Genomic DNA, 17,687 nt, shown 5'->3' on the forward strand with positions numbered 1-17,687 from the left:
CACAGGAGCTGCCATGACACGCACTGGCCATTTACAGAGAAACGGCACCGCGGACCTGGTGCCCACAAAGCAACACTCAGCTTCCCCCAAGTGGGACACAGGCCCCGCCACCACCCTGGAGCAACAGCCCACCAAATCACAGCCAACGCCGCCAAGACGTTGGCACATTTGAAGGCTGGCTCTTTTCCTGCAGCACCTGCAGGAAAATGTGGCCCCCAGCCCAGCCTAGAAATGGTGGTTGTGGGCGCCAGGTAATGTCATCACATAGCAATGCCCAGCTTCCTTTCCCTAGTATGCTAATGATATGCTAAGGCTGTTCAACCACTCGCTATGATGTGCACTGACCACCGGGGGCAGATAGTCGACTGGTTGACCAGTCGCTATGATGTGCACTGACCACCGCGGGGAAGACAGTCGATTGGTCGATCAGTTGCTATGATGCGCACTGACCACCACGGGGCAGATGCTCTGACCGGTAGGTTAGCTTGCTGCTGAGGTCCAGCTGATCAGGACTGAGCAAGACAGGTGGCCAACCTCCCCAGCTGGCCAACCTCCCACATCCCTCCCTGGCCCCAATCATGCACCAGTACGGTCCCTCAGCTCGACCTGTGCCCTCTCGAAATCTGGGACCCCTCGGGGGATATCGGAGAGTCAGTTTCTGCCCGATGGCGGAACAACTGGTCGCTATAACACACACTGACCACCAGGGGCAGATGCTCAATGCAGGAGCTTCCCCCGGTGGTCAGTGCACTCCCACCGGGGGAGCACCGCTCAGCCCCAAGTCGGGTTGACAGCTGGCAAGCGCAGTAGCCCGCCTCTGTGGCAGCGCTAAGGATGTCTCCCACTGTGGCTCATGGGGAGCAGGCCTAAGCCATCAGTCAGACATCCCCTGAAGGTTCCCAGCCTGCAAAAGGGCACAGGCCAGGCTGAGGGACACCCCACCCCCGAGTGCACAAATGTTGTGCACCAGGTCTCTAGTTTATATAATAAAAGCCTAAGCAACTGTTACAGCAGAACAACCGGTCACTATGATGCACACTGACCACCAGGGGGCAGAAGCTCAACGCAGGAGCTGCCCCCTAGTGGTCAGTGTACTCCCACAGGGGGAGCGCCACTCAGCCAGAAGCCAAGGGAGAGGGGAGAGATAGAAACATCATTGATGAGAGAGAATCATTGTTCGTCTGCCTCCTGCACACCCCACACTGGGGATTGAGCCCACAACCTGAGCAGTGCTTTGACTGGGAATTGAAGCATGACCTCCTGGTTCATAGGTTGATGCTCAACCACTGAGCCACACCGGCTGGGCAATAGGTCTTCTTAAAGTATATTCCCAGCTGTCTGCTTCTGGGACCCCGAGGGGCATGGTTGAGGGCAATATTCCATGTTGGCCTCATCCTGCTGCTATGAGAATGGCCTTGAGTGGGCCACCACGTGGCTGTGCAGAGCTGGTGCAGGGTTGAACCTGGCAGCACTCTGGCACACATTTCCCCTGAGCTGAGTCGCCAGTGAAGCAGGCTTGGGCATCTGGGGGAGCCTCTAAATTGAGGCTCTATTGCCAGCAGCTTTGCTTCAGGTGATGAAGTGGGAGATAAGGATTTCCTTCCAAAGAAGAGCTGCCACCACTTCATGCAAAACCAAGCAACCAGGACCAGGCTACTGCAGCTGTGAATGCACTACTTTCATTTGACTAGTGAGGCCTGTTTAGCGAGGCACTTATTTTTCTCCAGTACCCAGAGTCCAATAATGTGCTGAGCGTTCTTGGGGGGGGGGGGCGGAGGAGCGGGAGGCAGCAGTTTTTCCTTGACTTATTGAGGGATTCAGCGTGTTCTGTGTCGTTCCGCCCCAGCAACTTGACTTTGAACATGTTTATAGTTTTGTCGCCCCCTGCTGGCAGGAACGTGTAACGCCGCACTCAGGGCTTCTCAACCTGTAGCTTGACTCCAATTGGGAGACTATCCTCTGGCACTTAGCGAAGTAGGTATCAGCACAAAACATCTACACCTGGTGGCCGGAGCTCCAACGAGGCTCATCTCCCCTTTGGCTCCTCACACCGCAGCATCCTCGCCACTCTGGGCCATCCTTTGACCCAGCATTCTTCCTGCGATGGAACCGGGTAGGATGAGGACTTGGGGCCGGATACAGTAATGCTTGAGTCCCTTCTCCCCCAAGTTCTTCCTGGCGTCAGAGGAGAGAGGAGAGGGATCCAGGGGCGTTTTCGCTTTACAAGGCTACGTTCAGGCTCAACAAATATTCAGGATGTTTTCTTTCTGCCTAAGGAGAGACGCCTCAGTGCTGACAGTTTGAGCTCACCGGATTCTTGCCTGAGCATCCCTGTTGTCATGTCACTGTCATTGTGATAACATACTAATAAGATTTTGCTCCTGCTTCCCTATTTGGTTCAGTCTCTCACCACTCAGCCTAGGACCGTCAAGCAACAGGACAGGGGCGGGGCTTGACTTCCTTGCCTGGTCTATTACTTGGGTGAAAGCTCTCCCTACTGGGTGCTGGCAGAAGACAGGAGGTGATTAAAGTTGGAAGACATTATTTTTGTTTGTTTCAAATGTTTTATTATTTTTAATTGGGTAGGGAGGCACATTCTTTTTTAAATTTGTTTTTATTGATTTCAGAGAGAGGAAGGGAGAGGGAGAGAGAGAGAGAGAGAGAAACATCAATGATGAGAATCATTGATCGGCTGCCTCCTGCACGCCCCCTACTGGGGATGGAGCCCATAACCGAGGCATGTGCCCTGACTGGGAATCGGACTGTGACCTCCTGATTCATGGGTCCATGTTCAACCACTGAGCCACGCCGGCCAGGCCAGCCTGAGTTTTTCACATGCCTCAAGTGTTTCTAATGAGCAGCCAAGGTGGAAAACTATTGAAATACAGAGTGGGAAGCTGGTGCTAATACAGTTATAGTTCTGCTGTTAAAAGTGAATACTTGTGCCCTAGCTGGCTTAGCTCAGTAGATAGAGCGTCAGCCTGCAGACTGAAGGGATCCAGGTTCGATTCCGGTCAAGGGCATATGCTTGGATTGTGGGCTCAGCTGACCAATGATTCTCTTATCATTGATGTTTCTATCTCTCCCTCTCCCTATCTCTCTGAAATCAATAAAAAAATATAAAAATAATAAAAGTGAATACTTGTCTGGTGTTGCTCAGTTGGTTGCACATGGGAACCATCCCCAGTAGGGGCGTATAGGAGGCAGCCAATCAGTCCTGATGTTTCTCTCCCTCTCCCTTTCTCTCTCTAAAATAAATAAATAAATAAATAAATAAGTGATTACTTAACAGACCCTTTAAAGCTTTTTAAGTTAAATGCCATACAACTTCAGGTGCTGAACATAAGTGTAGTATTACAGTGTATTAAATGTTATAGGGATAGTGTGGAGTGGATGCAGGGAAGAGCACTGTCACTCTAGCATAATGGCAGAGCAGGGCCTTTTGTCCCCAGGGGATGCTACAGCTATTAGGTGAAAGGTTGTGGGATATTCATAGGGCATCAACATATAGCCCCACATATCCATTACAGAGGGAAAACGAACTTTCCAGCTAGAAGTCTGTCATTCACTACTTAACCAAGTGATTAAACTTATCATCACTAAGAGCCCATTTACAAGCTTTTCAGTCTCTAAAATTCAGGATGAGATCATAGTTCTTACTTTCCCAGTTCTTCCCTGAAGACAGATTCAGTGCAAATCATGGTCCCTAACACATAAAAAACATTCAGTGACTTTAAGCTTTTCTGGTGGCTATTTGATTTTTCTGTCATAATAGCTAAGAAGAATAAGATTTCAATCAGTGTCTGCCAATAGATGTTGACTTAAACTAAGACAGGACTGAATTTAAAAGATAGGAAGGAATGATTGATTTGAAGCTTTCAAATCCCTAAATAAAGTAATATACTTTAGAAAAAATATTTATTTTTTATTGCTTTTAGGAAAAAAAATTAAAAGTTTGAAACGAGTAATTAACTCAATAAAAATAATTTTATAATAAAGCATAGAAAAGCAATCTATTTGATCATGTGATTCCTAATGTAAATCCCAGCACCACTATCAATTGACCATTTTAAATGTAATTTAGACTTGCATATGATATAAACATAGTTTTAAAATGTTTTATTAAATTGTTTCACTACTGCTTGGCTGGCGTGGCTCAGTGGTTGAGCATCAACCTATGTACCAGGAAGTCACAGTTTGATTCCTGATCAGGGTGCATGCCCGGGTTGTGCGCTCGATCCCCAGTAGGGGGTGTGCAGGAGGCAGCCGATCAATGATTCTCATCATTGATGTTTTTGTCTCTCCCTCTCCTTCCCTCTCTGAAGTCAATAAATTGTTTCACTACTAACACAAAGGTTCATTTGGATGATTTCATGAACTTGTAGCACTGTTAACCTGGTATGTGGACCAAACATCTCTAAGGCACCATTTCTCCAAGTCTCTCTGGAGAACATTCATCCTGAGAGATGCTGTCCGCAGAGTGGGTTCACTGGCTATACTTTGAAAAGTACTACATACAATAGTCCTTGCAAAGAGTCATAATTCACATTAGCATATGAAAAGCTCTGAAATCTTACAGGAAAGAAACCTGTTTACGTGTGTGCAACATAAGAGCTCCAATTTCAGGAGCAACAGGCTGCTCTTTAATAGCCTGGAAAAACCATGTGGGGGATCAGAGGAGAAGGACGTAGCCTTTATTTTTTTTAAATATATTTTTATTGATTTCAGAGAGGAATGGAGAAGGAGAGATAAAAACATCGATGATGAGAATCATCAATTGGCTGCCTCCTGCACGCCCCCTACTGGGGATCGAGCCTGCATCCTGGGCATGTGCCCTGACTGGGAATCAAACCTTGATCTCCTGGTTCATAGGTCAACACTCAACCACTGAGCCATGCCGGCAGGCCAGGACATAGCCTTTATTACTTGCACATGGGGAAGACCCAATGGCTGCCTGTTGGGTAAGTTTCCCAACCCTGCCAGGGTCAGGCGGGGGCTTATTTAGCAGAGGGGAGGGGGTGGCCATGCTTGGAATAGCTTGAGTGCAGGCCAAGGACAAACAGGGTCTGCCGAGACTTGTTGGCTGTCAAGGACGTGGGAAGACACCTGGGTCTGTGCTGCTCTGTTTCTTGTGGCCACCAGCCAGGCAAACAATGTTGAACTGACTGGGGGCAGGGCGGGGGGAATTGGGCTATAGCCTTGCGTGACCCCACACTGGGTCTAACCTAGCATGCCCCAGACATATCTGAACACAGAAGACTTTTCCCCCTATTATAGCAATTCCTAGAAACACTTTGGGGAATGGTGCTTTAAAGAACAGTTGGTCTCAGGTAATAATGGTATTTGCACATCAGGGATAGACTATCTCAATCCATCCACAGCAATGCAGGCGTTGTCTAGCATGCCGGAAGAGGCGAGGAAGGATCCTTGTATGGACTGAATGTCTGTGCACCCTAAAGTTCACATTTGAAATTCTAACCCCCAATGTAATGGTATTTGGCTGTGGGGCCTTTGGAAGGTGATTAGTTCATGGGGTGGAGTCCTCATGAAGGGTTAATACCCTTATGAAAGAGGCCCCACAGAGCCCCCTCTCCCCTCCCACCACATGAAGACAGTGAGAAGGCAGACATCTACGAATAAGGAAGCAGGCTCTCGCCGGATACTGAATCTGTGGTTCCTTGGCCTTGGCCTTCCAGCTGCCAGAACTGTGAAAAAGAAATGTCTTGTCTGTGGTATTTTGTCATAGCAGCTTGGACTAAGATAGGTGCCTATCAGAATTTGTTTCTGCTCTTGCTTAGAAAGTAATCTTTTTCTTTTTTGGTTGGGGGGAAGGGAGGAAAGCAAATGGCCTGTTTGATACTGGCCACCCCCCATCCACTGTAAGAAGTCACTAATAGTCCTAGCCAGTTTGGCCCAGTGGATAGAGTGTCAGCCTGTGGACTGAAGGGTCCCAGGTTTGATTCCGATCAAGGGCATGTACCTTGGTTGTAGGCTCGGTCCCCGGCCCCAGTTGGGACGTGAGTGGGAAGCAACCAATGGATGAGTCTCTCTCACATCCATGTTTCTCTCTTTCTCTGTCTCTCCCACTCTAAAAATCAATGGTAAACATATCCTCAGGTGAGGATTAAACACACACAAACACAAAGAAGTCACTGACAACTGTCAACAGGTTTCCTTTGGCAGCCTTGTATTAATACCAGGACCTGCTGTAATCAGTTTTGATTATAAGAATATAGAGTAGATAAACCACCTAAGAATTCTAATTCAGTTACTGCCTGCCCGACTTCCAGTAAAGTTCTCTTATGATAAATTAGGGGTCATTAAAAAGAAGAATCATTTCTATGCCTTTTCTACCACTCACTCACTATGACATGCCTTCTGGCCAGGCACTGTGATGGGGATGCAAAAGCAGAAAGAAATGCTCTTTCTTGCATTTGGGAAGACACTTTGCTTTAAATTATTGGAAATACTAGAGGCCTGGTGCATGGATTCGCACACCAGTGGGGTCCCTTGGCCTGCGCCCTCTCACAATCTGGGACCCCTCAGGGGATGTTGGACTGCCGGTTTCTGCCAGGCCGAGGGACCCCACTGGTGCAAGAATCTGTGCACCAGGCCAGTTTCGGCCTGATCCCCGAAGGCCAGGCTGAGGGACCCCACCGGTGCATGAATCCGTGCACTGGGCCTCTAGTATGCACATAAGATCTTTGGTTAATCTCTCCCCCCCACTTCCCTCTGAGATTCACCAGTCTGTTCCATGTTTCCATGCCTGTGTGTTGAGTGTCTGCCCCCTGGTGGTCAGTGCGCATCATAGTTACTGGTTGGTCACTTAGGCTTTTATATATATAGAAAATGGGAATGGGGTTGGGTTAGAGAAACCTTTGAATTTAGCATGTAACCTATCAAAGATGTCACAGGAGAGATGTTTTCACCGAACACTTGGCTACTAGTGATTGAACTCAATCTTCTCCAACCCCTCTCCCCTTCCCCAGAAACTGGGTGTGGGCATGGGGTGGGGACTAAAAGTTCCAACCCTCTAATCATGTGGTTCCCATGGCAATCGGCCCCCAGCCATGGGTTACCTAGCTTTCCTCATTAAAAGTCACCTCATTAATGTAATAAGACATCTTTCGTATCCCTTAGGAAATTCCAAAGGTTTTAGGAGGTTTGTGTCTGGAATGGAGACAAAAACCAAATATATATTTCCTGTAAGTGATGATATCACAGTACCAAACCAAAATTTTTTCACGTAACAGGTTTATTTTAGCAGCTCAGTTTTATTACATTCTACATATTTGTTTAATATATTTCTATCTGTTCTGCATAGATGGCATATTTATTAACTTTTATAGTTGACTTTTTCATTTGCTATTTGCTGCTACCTGGCCTGAAGAGTCAGGAGGATAAATAGAACTCGCTTGGTGGAAAGGTGGTGCAGCATTGAACTTCTCCGCAGAACTTTACTTTGATGTGGACTTCAGTGTCAGCTTTTCCTCCTCTTCTTTTTCAAATCCTGAGCAGACGAGAGATCTTCCCTTGGGATAGCGAGCACAACACTTCCGAAGTTCTTGGATGACAGCCTGACACTTAGATTCCATGTAGTTGTTGGCTGAAAAACAGACAGGCAGAATCTAGTCACGATCTCATAGGACTAAGGCACAGGGAGTTGGGGGGGTTAGATCAATGCTTCCCACTCCTTTTTACTTTACTGTATGTACAGACCTGGAAGAAAGAGGATATATTAAAGTCCACGGAATTCTTCCTGATTTAGAGACCAGGAAGAAAAGTATGATTTACAGAGTGGTCAAAAGGTATTTTTCTATATAATTTTCTTTTCTTTTAAAAAATATATGTATTTTTATTGATTTCAGAGAGGGAGAAGGAGAGATAGAAACATCAATGATGAGAGAGTATCATTGATCGGCTACCTCCTGCACACTCCCCACTGGGGATCAAGCCTGCAACCCGGACATGGTGCCCTGCCCAGGAATCAAACCTTGACCTTCTGGTTCATAGGTCGACCTCAAAGCTCAACCAACTGGGCTCATTTTCCTTAAGGTTGAGTTAATAGTTCATGTTTCTTGGTCACTAACTCCTTTACAATTTGGTGAATTAGAAAAATGCGCATATGAAAAATGCATTTTGCATACAGTTTAAGGTGGCTACTAGAAGCTTCCCTACCAAGTCTATGCATCAGAGGTTTGAAACTGCAGCCTCAGAGTCAACCCTTTTTTACAGTTGTGAGCTAATAATGGTTTTTACATTTTTAAAGGGTTGTAATTTGCCTCTCCTCCTTCCCTCTCTCTCTCCAACAAAGACCTCCTGGCCTCCAAAGCCTAAACTATTTCCTGTTTGGACCTTTATAAAAAACATTTGCAGACCCGGCTATACATAGATCCTAAGTTAAGGAGGACTTGACCTAACGGTTCTAAATCAGCTTCAATTGACTTGAGTCCCTCGATACTAAATTGGGGTGCATGGGAGTTAGCCTGTGATAGGAAAGACAATTCTGACCACCCAGAGTATAGTGGAGTTGCTGAGTCCAGGCTTGTAGCCAGATCAATGGGATTCAAATTCTCGCTGTACCCCTTACTAGTTGTGTGACCCTGGGCAAGTTATGTAACTTCTGTGTTGATTTCCACATCTGTAAAATGGAGGTCATGGTAACATCTACCTCATGGATGAAATGATCAAATGACTTAATATGGTTAAAGCCCTTTTGGCTGTAACTGTCATCCAGGGAATGATTAATTCGAACTCTTAGTCCTTCCAGCCCTCAATCCTCCCACACTGTGGCAAGGGGTATAACTAGTTCTAACTTGATTCTTGTTCTCCTTAAGTCAGTAGTTCTCAACCTTCCTAATGCCTCGACCCTTTAATACAGTTCCTCATGTTGTGGTGACCCCCAACCATAAAATTATTTCCGTTGCTACTTCATAACTGTAATTTTGCTACTGTTATGAATCGTAATGCAAATATCTGATATGCAGGATGTATTTTCATTGTTACAAATTGAACATAATTAAAGCAGAGTGATTAATCACAAAAACAATATGTAATTATATATTCAATATGTGTTTTCCGATGGTCTTAGGCGACCCCTGTGAAAGGGTCGTTCGACTCCCAAAGGGGTCGCGACCCACAGGTTGAGAACCGCTGCCCTAAGTCATGGGTTGCTAGTTCAAATCAGTTAATTTATTTGGAAGAAATTAATTGTGAAAAAGATTTTTCATTTTTCTTAAATTTGGAGAAAGGGATGAATAAAATGGCATTGTTATACATAAACACTTTAGATTAAAAGATTTTACAGATAATATTGCTTACATCATAAAATGGAAAGTTCAAGAATGAATAGACATTAAAAAAAGAAAATATACAAACAAGGATTTTCTTTGAGGTTAAGTCTTTGGGGGAACTCAACATTTTCCCTTCCTACCTTTCTCTATTTTCATGGGTATCCATCTCTATTATTGTACTTTAACAATGGGAAAATGATCAAAAAGTCAGTTTTCAAATTCACATCGTCTTGCTGCTTTTTTTCATTTGTTCTGCCAATAATCATTTACTGAGTAAAAAAAAAAAAAGAAATCCTCTGGCATTTGTTCAAACATATTGGCTGATTTAAAACCAAATGGACAAATCACATCACATAGACTTTAGTTGAAATCACTTTTGCCTTTAAAAGTTAGTTGCTAAGTTTGGCAGCCTGAATTCCAATTGTATTTTCAACACCCACCACCCCATTCTAACCTGACTGCTTTTAAAAAGTGAGTTATTAGGCAGTTAAGTATAATCAACCTATTTTAAAACTAGTCTTTTTTTTAAGGATTTTGCTCAGCTTAGTAATTCTCAACTCTGCCTGCACATTAAAATCACCTGGTCAGCTTCTTAGGTTCCCTCTGCCCAGACTCCACTCACTGGAAGTCTGATTTCATTGTTCTAGGCAAGTTTTTAAAGCTTCCCATGTGATTTTACTATACACCCAAGATTGTAAACCACAAGCTTAGATCACATCACTTTTTATTTTCTATATCTTCAATTGTACAGTGAGAAAGATCTTCAGGCTAAATTAATTACAGAAATATTCTATTCTGAGAGGAGTTAATACAGTTTGCTGATAAAAAGAACAATTGGTCTCTTGTAGTTGGTTCATAGATAAAGTGGAAACTATGTAAAAAGCATGGAACATAGTACCTTGTAAACATTTCTGTATTTCACAGGCTTGTTTCTGGCACGGATCCTTCTGCAGCATATCCAGTAAACTAAAATAAGAAAAATGATTTTTATTTTGTCTTTTATTTATAAGGACTTTAAAGCCCCTCTAGAAGGAATTTTCTTCAGAGACAAGCAGTATGCCCTTCCAATTGTTGGAAGACTGTTACACTGAAAAATACTCTTCCCATTCATAGGATGAATCAACTGTATTTTTTATAATATCCATTTCATTTGATTCGAAAGATATAAGTAGCTTTACATGGGAAAAAGACCCTTGAATTCAATAAATTCATCCTGAATATTGTAAACCAATGTTGGGCTAGAGGAGCCGACGCCGCAGCCTGAAGGACCTGCCCACTGCCCACTCTGTCATTAACAAAACTACCCTTGGCAATGATCAAGCTCCTTGAGCCTTTCCCCTTATTATTAATGTGTAAACTGGGGATCATACCTACCTCAAAGCATTGGTGGAAGAATTAAAAGTATACGAAGTGCATAGAATAGTGCCTGGAAGGCAGTAAGGACTCGCTACGTGGTAGCTATTGTTCCTGAGGTTTTTAAAAAGCAAAACTAAGGGGTGTTTTTTTTTTTGCATATAAACTGTTATAACTATTTTAACTCAGGAAATTATCAGGCAGTAAATGGTTTCTTAGGGATCAGCAATATTTGGCCCTGAGATAAATGCTAGTTTAGCAGCTAAAAATTTTTTTTGAACTCTTACAGAAAAGACTTATTTAAAATATCTGTAACCAGAGAATAATCTTAAGTGCCCACTATTTTGATTATTAGCAACATCTAAGAATTTGAAGACACAATTTCAGAAAGAAAAAGGGCCAGGAGCCTTTGTAGCTAATTTCATTAATGCAAATAACCTCTTTTTTCCCCCTAGAGCTCCCTAAATTCTTAGTAGATCCAAGTTAGGTCAGTACTGGGATGGGAAACACTGGAGCAAAACCCAAGATATTTACAGGATGGGAGAAGGAAAGGCAGGTGAATTGCTGCAGGGCAAAGAAACGACCAATAGATGTTGATGCTGCTAGGAGCTGCTCTCTTCTCTCTAAATCAGTACCAAGTCCTTGGTGATCAGAGCATCTGTTGTGTAGCAGGTGCTGACTTTTGTGGGATTCATCAGATCCCAGTTCCGGCTGATGATGTCCATTAAAGGTTCTATGGCAATTTCCAAAGGAGTCAATTTCAAGTTACGAATCCTGACTAAGTGCTTTTGTTGACTCGCTTTCTGCCTGTGTAACCCCCTCTCTGCAGTTCCACTTGCGGTGTTCTTCATGACCCTTCCTAAACTTCTGTGTTCTTGAGCAGTTTTTCAACCCACTCCCTCCCCCAGGCCCACAGGTGGGTGCACTGCAGTGGTGGATGAAGTGATTGCCATATACTGAACAGAACAGAGGAGCATTTCTTCCTAGAATCCCAGCACCTGGAAAAAAATAGATCATTAAAATCACCACAACCGAACAGAATGAAAAAGAAGAGAGAGAGACAGTGGAGAAACAAAAATACATACCAGGTTAATCATCAGGCAAAAGCTTAAGCAACAGCTCCTGTACTCCCCTGACCTGTCAGAAAAAGAAAAGTTTATAGAGTACTCTGTTATAAGAGTCCCAATAGGATGGAAAATGATTAAGCAACATGTGTACCATTAAATGATGCTGGATCTGCCACAAGCGAGAGTTGTTATCCATGTAGCGCTGCTCAGGGTAGAGTTGCCACATGAGAGGTAGCTGGGAGGTAAGAAGGTGACTTGGCCTAACTGCGTCACCTAAGGGAACCTGAACTTGCTGGATTCGTGCCCTTAGGAAATTCGTCCCCTGATGGAAAGAAATGATCAAAAATAAAACCAAAGACTTTCAGGATACTGTGACTAGTTAGAAACCAAGTTGATTGAAAGCAAAATCAAAAAAGAAATAAGCAAAACATAAAGTTACCTGTTCCACGACGGCCACCCACGTGCGCTGGTATTCGTCTCGGTAGATACCCTCTTGGTGAACCCAGAGGCGATCGGGTGGAGCCCCCACATCCTCTCCTGCCATTCTGGGCTTTGAGTTCCAATTCTAGCCCTGCTTTTCTCCACCTAAGCCTGCAGCACCCGTGCACAGGACACAGGTGTGACTTTTTGGGTTTGAATGAACTCACCAGTGAGCCAGGTGACCTGGTACTAGCAACCACCAACCAGAACCAAACTTCATATATGTCTACGTGCACAGTCTAAATAGAACCAAGGCCATCTGAAGCTCCCTGCAAGACACTGAAGTGAAACTCAGGCAGAGCCCTGGGTTGACTACAAAGCACTCAAGAATTTAGTTAGGTAAGGAGTTCTGTGGAAATGTAGGACTAGCATTACAGGAAGCTGGGCAGTGGTCTCAAGTTTGCATTCACAAAGCAGTATCTGACGAAGTGTAGTTAGCAACAGAATATGCGTAGGAGTGTGCCTAAGGACACACTTATTTGGGCAGGAATGCGTTATGAAAGACAGATGAACGCCCCATTCCCCATGTAAAAGCAGTTTTCCTTTTAAAAGGTAAGACTGAGAAGGTGAATCATGTGCATGGCTTTCTAAATTGAAATTAAAAGTTTGTTTTCAGAGCAAACGACCTATTTATCAGTTTACTGAGAAAGGTATCGCAGCTGGGCATTTCCAGAAGGGGGTATGCGTATTAGGGAGAATATTTAAGGTAGCTTCCTGGAATTTCTGAGCTGCAAGAGGCTTTGGGACCATGGCGATTTGGAGCTGAGTGAGAGAAAATGATTATTATCCACCTAGGTCCTTGTTTCATTTTAGTAATGCTTTTCAGGATGTCACAGGAGTGCATTTTTCCATACAAGTGTGGGTTTAAATTATGATTTCCCGAGTCGGAAACCCAGAAAAGTCCCTCTGCCCTTCGAGAGGTATAAAGGAATCCCACCTCCTGGACCAAATCTTCACATGGGGCAAACTGGGCTCGAAACCCATACATCCTCTGCCCAGCCCTGGATCTCACTTCAGGGCCTCACAATAACTTCGCCTGCACTTTGCATTTGTACCGCACAGTTTTCACTGTGTTTCTACTTTTGGCAGAGCACAGGTACAACACTGGGGGATCTCCCCACAAAACACAGGCCTCCTATTCCAATTGGGTTGCCATTAGGTGGGAAAGGAACTCCAGCACAGCTTGGGAAGTTGTTAAACCCTCCAGTGAGAATGTCCAGAGCAAATGAGATGCCAGAACACAGAATGAAGCAGCCCAGGACAAAGTGAGCCAGAAAGGATTGAGCTAAACCAAGCCCTTTGTTCAGAACAATAATCTGAGTCGGATTTTTTTCTAAACACTGTTAGTTTACCTTCCCTTAAAAGGAAAGTAGAAAATATCTTTTATAGATTTAAGAAAGGGTCTGATTTTAGTGAATAATTTAAGAACATCATAGTTGCTTTTCCCAGTGTACTCTGACTCTGAGTCCATTGTCAGCTCCTGTCTTATAGGGCTCTTTCATTTCAAATTTCCTGTCTTACATGGTTCCCTCATTTCAAATTCACCTAAAGTGAAACCCCTTCTCCTTAACCAAATCCTGATTTCTCTCAATGGCAACCCCACCCCTCCTGTTCCTGCAGAAATTTACTAGTTGTCTTGAACCCCTTCATCTGCTTCAGTTGCTACATGCTATCTGTCACCAATCCTAGGAAGAACCACTACCACTGTGTTTGAGAGAAACTTTCTCCCAAACACCGGCTAATTTGAGCTCTGTATCCTTGATTTTGCTCTCCACTTGCCTAAAATGCCTCCTCGGGCCTCTCTACCTCAGTACTATTATGGCCGAGTGCAAGTGTCTGCCTTTTCCATGAAAACTTCTTGCCTCCCTATGATTACTATAGCTTTTATGTCTAAACTCCTATTTTAGCCTCTAATTATGTATTTCTTTGCATATTTGCTCTGTTTATTTCACAAGTCCTGGCTCTCCCCAAATGCAGTACTTCAAGCTCTTCAGTAGCACGAATGATACAGTACTGGGCACCCCAAGTCTCAAATACTAGTCAAATAGATAATCATTGTTCTGCCTCTCCTCTTCCCTGGGGCTTTGGAAAGGAGTGATATAAACAAAAACCCAGTAAATGCTAATGTCAAAAGAAAATACATTAAAGTCTGGATTTCAAGTACAAAAGAAGTAAGTGTGGCTACTTTTTTTTAAAAAAAAGTAGAAACTGAGTGTTAATGGGTTTCAGTACCATCTCAACTTCACAGATAGGTCGTAGCAACAACCAACATTATTGACATTTAAATTTGTTTTGGAAAGCGAAATTTTACTGGTTACACTGACGTGAAAAGGAAATAATTCCAGTGGGCAAACAAATTGGAGATGATGATCTGAGTTACTATGAATCACTACAAAGAGGCCTATGAGTCATTACAAAATATGCTCGAAACGCAGCATGATGTGCTGTTGAGACCCAAAGGCCAATGTGCTGGGCTTTAGCATACGACTCTGGACTTGCTTATGCTACTTACTACTCAGAGAGCATGAAGGCCCAGTAAAAGGCGACTGCAGTGATCAAGGGACTGAGAAGCCATCATGTGAACATTAACCAACATCCTCAGCAGAGAACCGCAAAAGCAAAGGCTGAGTGAGAGGGATTAAGATCAAAGCCCACAAAATCACAGGTTGTATGAACGGGACACCATTTCTCTAAATGTGATTCTTGGAACACGTGCCCCTAACTTTTTCCTTGGTCAAATAAATTTGGGAATCTGATAGCGTCATAAAGCATGTTAACACATGTAAAAGCTCTGGCGAGTTATGTAGTAAAGAAACTTTATTTCGTTTAACATTTCCCAAATTTATTTGACTAGAGAGCATTTCTCTGCACATAAGACTTGCTCACAAAATTCAGGACCCCTTGAACTAGGATAAATCTCTTAAAACCTCAAGATAAGCTTAGGTAAAAGGTGCACTACAATACACAGAAAACTTGTTCCACTCAACTCAAGGAATACTGCCAGCTGCAAATTCAAATACATTTAAAAAGTGTTTATATAGCTTTATCATCCATGAAGGCACTAAAAGAGATTGTCCCCGTGGGGGTCACCTTAATGCCACAATCAGAGACCACACTGGCCTAGATAGACTATTTATTAGTAAGGGGTTCTGTAAATTAATTATGTTTTAAATGGATGATATAAAATATAGAAGGCTTCCTTAGGTAGTAATCTAAGTAAAACCATTATTTTTCCTTTACAGAACAGATTATTTTGTGTCTTTAAAAAAAAGGATAGTTTGCTTTAATTTCCAGGTGTTTTAACAGTTTTTAAACATTAATCAGTTAAATACACTTATTTCATTTGAAATCAATTAATGAACTCGTCCAATTATAATGGATGAGGATACCAAGAACATATATACCTGGAATCAGACTGGCCTGTGTATAAATCCTGGTTTTGCCACTTACTAGCTGTGTGACCTCAGTTAAATTTTCTACACTTGTTTTCTGATTTGTAAAATGAGAATTAAAGAACGTATTGATTAGAATAGTCAGCAATTATTTAGCACTTCCTATGTGTTTCATATACATTGACACTTTTAATTTTCATAATCACCTGATTAGATTAATACTATTTTTCCCCCCACTTAAAGATGAGGGAAGTAGCCCTGGTCCGGTGGGCAGCAGGTTCGATTCCTGGTCAGGGCACATACCCAGGTTGTGGGTTCGGTCCCAGGTTGGGGCGCACACAGGAGGCAACCAAATGATGTTTCTCTCTCAAATCAATAAAAACATATCCTCAGGTGAGGGTTATTAAAAAAAAAAGATAAGAGAAGGCACAGAGAAGTTAGGTAATTTGCTTGAGGCCACACTGCTAGGAAGTTGCAGAGCCGGATTCCAATTGGGATAGCTGACACAAAGTCTGTAAGTGCTTAGTAGATCGTCTAGCACAGTGATTCTCAACCTGTGGGTCGCGACCCCTTTGGCGGTCGAACGACCCTTTCACAGGGGTCGCCTAAGACCATCCTGCATATCAGATATTTACATGACGATTCATAACAGTAGCAACATGACAGTTATGAAGTAGCAACAAAAATAATTTTATGGTTGGGTCACAACATGAGGAACTGTATTTAAAGGGCCAGAAGGTTGAGAACCACTGGTCTAGCACATATTAAGCTTGCCATACATGTTATTAAACGTTTAGGGCTATAAAATGAAGCCATGAGCATTATAAAAGTTAGAGAATGCCATTCTAGATTATGAGATTAACATCAACAAACAAAGGGTTTTTTTTTTCTTTTTGAAGGTGCCTAAAGACAATTTATAAACTCAAAATATCCCATCACTGAACATAATCACAGCCACTCTTGCCCCATCAGGGCAGAGCATACTAGCCACGAACAGTAATTGAAAATATGTGGTGCAAAATCGAAACTTAAGCGAAAATTCACGTGGGTCCAATGTAATTGCACACTTGAAATTTCTCCCGAGCTTCATCATTATCAAAATGAATCACGGAAAGTTGTGCCATGTGATCCTGAAGCATTAGGTAAAAATGGAGGTTGCTGGCATACATACCACAGATAGTTCTACTGGATGAGGGCCCTATCTGTGGAAAGACGTGGGTTGGAACTGACTAGGGAGAAAAGAGCAAAGCATCAACACCTCTTCAGGTAGCACCTTGGGAATGTTCCCTTTCCAGTACTGCCATGTCTACCTGGCTTCCCAACTCCACAGCGAATAGATAGAAAGCGAGATCAAACAAACAGAAACACCGATGGGCTGTGGAGGTGGCTCGGCATAGATTTTTCTTTGATTTTTGAATCGTTCCCCAAATCCCCTGTAATTCCTAACCTTGGGAGTTGAAAGATCGCTACTTTCAACCCATGGCACATTTGGCATACGGCGAAAGAAAATTACTTTTACCTATAATTTCACCATGTCTGAGAGCGGCCAGACAAGGGAACCGAGGAAACTCGTAGAGTGGATAACTACTGTGATACACCCGACCTTGAATAAAACCTGAAGTCCCCCATTCCCCTTCCCTAGAACAAATAGTTAACATTCTTTGCAGAGAGTAGCAGCAGCCAAGTTTGAGAGTGATACTTTTTCAGATACAGTATAGCACTGTTTCTGCAAGAGGTTACTCACATGAATATAATGTTTCTTGGGCTAATTAATCCGCCTCGAGATCAGCGAGGCTAAAACTTCCAGGTCCCCCACCTCGGGTCAGTCAAGCGGCGATCAGGACGTGAGCCAGGGGCGAGCAGAGGGGCATCTGGGGCCGAGGTCACCCGAACCGAAGTTTCCAGGCAAGGGCCGGCAAGCGGAAGTGGTCCAGGGAGAGTGGGACAAAATTCAGGGGCCGCAACTTGGAAACAAAACGAAATAAAACCTTAACTATCTTAGGACGGAATTTCCCAAAGAGCGTCCCACTGGCTCAAGAGGCTGGCCCGCGCGGCGGAGCTGCCTCAGGGTTGTCCCTGGAGCGTGTAGGCCGCGTCAGCGG

At 43.7% G+C, this 17,687-nt stretch overlaps 2 protein-coding genes across 4 annotated transcripts; both read right to left on the minus strand.

The window, feature by feature from the left end:
- Window positions 1-7,243: 7,243 nt before the first annotated feature.
- Window positions 7,244-17,419, minus strand: CMC4 (C-x(9)-C motif containing 4). 3 transcript variants are annotated; one of them, XM_014532378.1, is made up of 3 exons: window positions 17,330-17,419; window positions 10,192-10,259; window positions 7,244-7,606 (listed from the first exon to the last, which is right to left on the minus strand). In XM_014532378.1, exons 2-3 carry the CDS (start codon window positions 10,247-10,249, stop codon window positions 7,458-7,460), a joined length of 207 nt encoding a protein of 68 aa, XP_014387864.1. In that variant the 5' UTR covers window positions 10,250-10,259; window positions 17,330-17,419; the 3' UTR covers window positions 7,244-7,457. The 3 variants fall into 3 exon arrangements, with proteins under 3 accessions (XP_014387864.1, XP_005885079.1, XP_005885078.1); XM_005885017.2 differs by lacking the exon at window positions 17,330-17,419 and adding an exon at window positions 11,282-11,620; XM_005885016.2 differs by lacking the exon at window positions 17,330-17,419 and adding an exon at window positions 11,181-11,620.
- On the minus strand, window positions 11,181-17,680 carry MTCP1 (mature T-cell proliferation 1). Its single transcript, XM_005885015.2, has 5 exons — window positions 17,330-17,680; window positions 12,153-12,304; window positions 11,865-12,035; window positions 11,732-11,783; window positions 11,181-11,644 (listed from the first exon to the last, which is right to left on the minus strand). Exons 2-4 carry the CDS (start codon window positions 12,255-12,257, stop codon window positions 11,736-11,738), a joined length of 324 nt encoding a protein of 107 aa, XP_005885077.1. The 5' UTR covers window positions 12,258-12,304; window positions 17,330-17,680; the 3' UTR covers window positions 11,181-11,644; window positions 11,732-11,735.
- Window positions 17,681-17,687: the final 7 nt, after the last annotated feature.

The sequence above is a fragment of the Myotis brandtii genome, unplaced genomic scaffold, assembly GCF_000412655.1.
Source record: "Myotis brandtii unplaced genomic scaffold, ASM41265v1 scaffold889, whole genome shotgun sequence".
In the NCBI taxonomy this organism is placed as follows: Eukaryota; Metazoa; Chordata; class Mammalia; order Chiroptera; family Vespertilionidae; genus Myotis; species Myotis brandtii.

Bases quoted from the DNA above. Each gene is read 5' to 3' on its own strand.
- MTCP1 (XM_005885015.2), bottom strand. From the start codon at position 12,257: ATGGCAGGAGAGGATGTGGGGGCTCCACCCGATCGCCTCTGGGTTCAC. The intron at 12,036-12,152 runs GTAACTTTATGT...TCTTTCCATCAG, and splicing joins GGGTGGCCGTCGTGGAACAG to GGGACGAATTTCCTAAGGGC. The intron at 11,784-11,864 runs GTACACATGTTG...TTTTTCTGACAG, and splicing joins AGATCCAGCATCATTTAATG to GTCAGGGGAGTACAGGAGCT.
- CMC4 (XM_014532378.1), bottom strand. From the start codon at position 10,249: ATGCTGCAGAAGGATCCGTGCCAGAAACAAGCCTGTGAAATACAGAAA. The intron at 7,607-10,191 runs GTACTATGTTCC...TCTGTTTTTCAG, and splicing joins AATACAGAAATGTTTACAAG to CCAACAACTACATGGAATCT.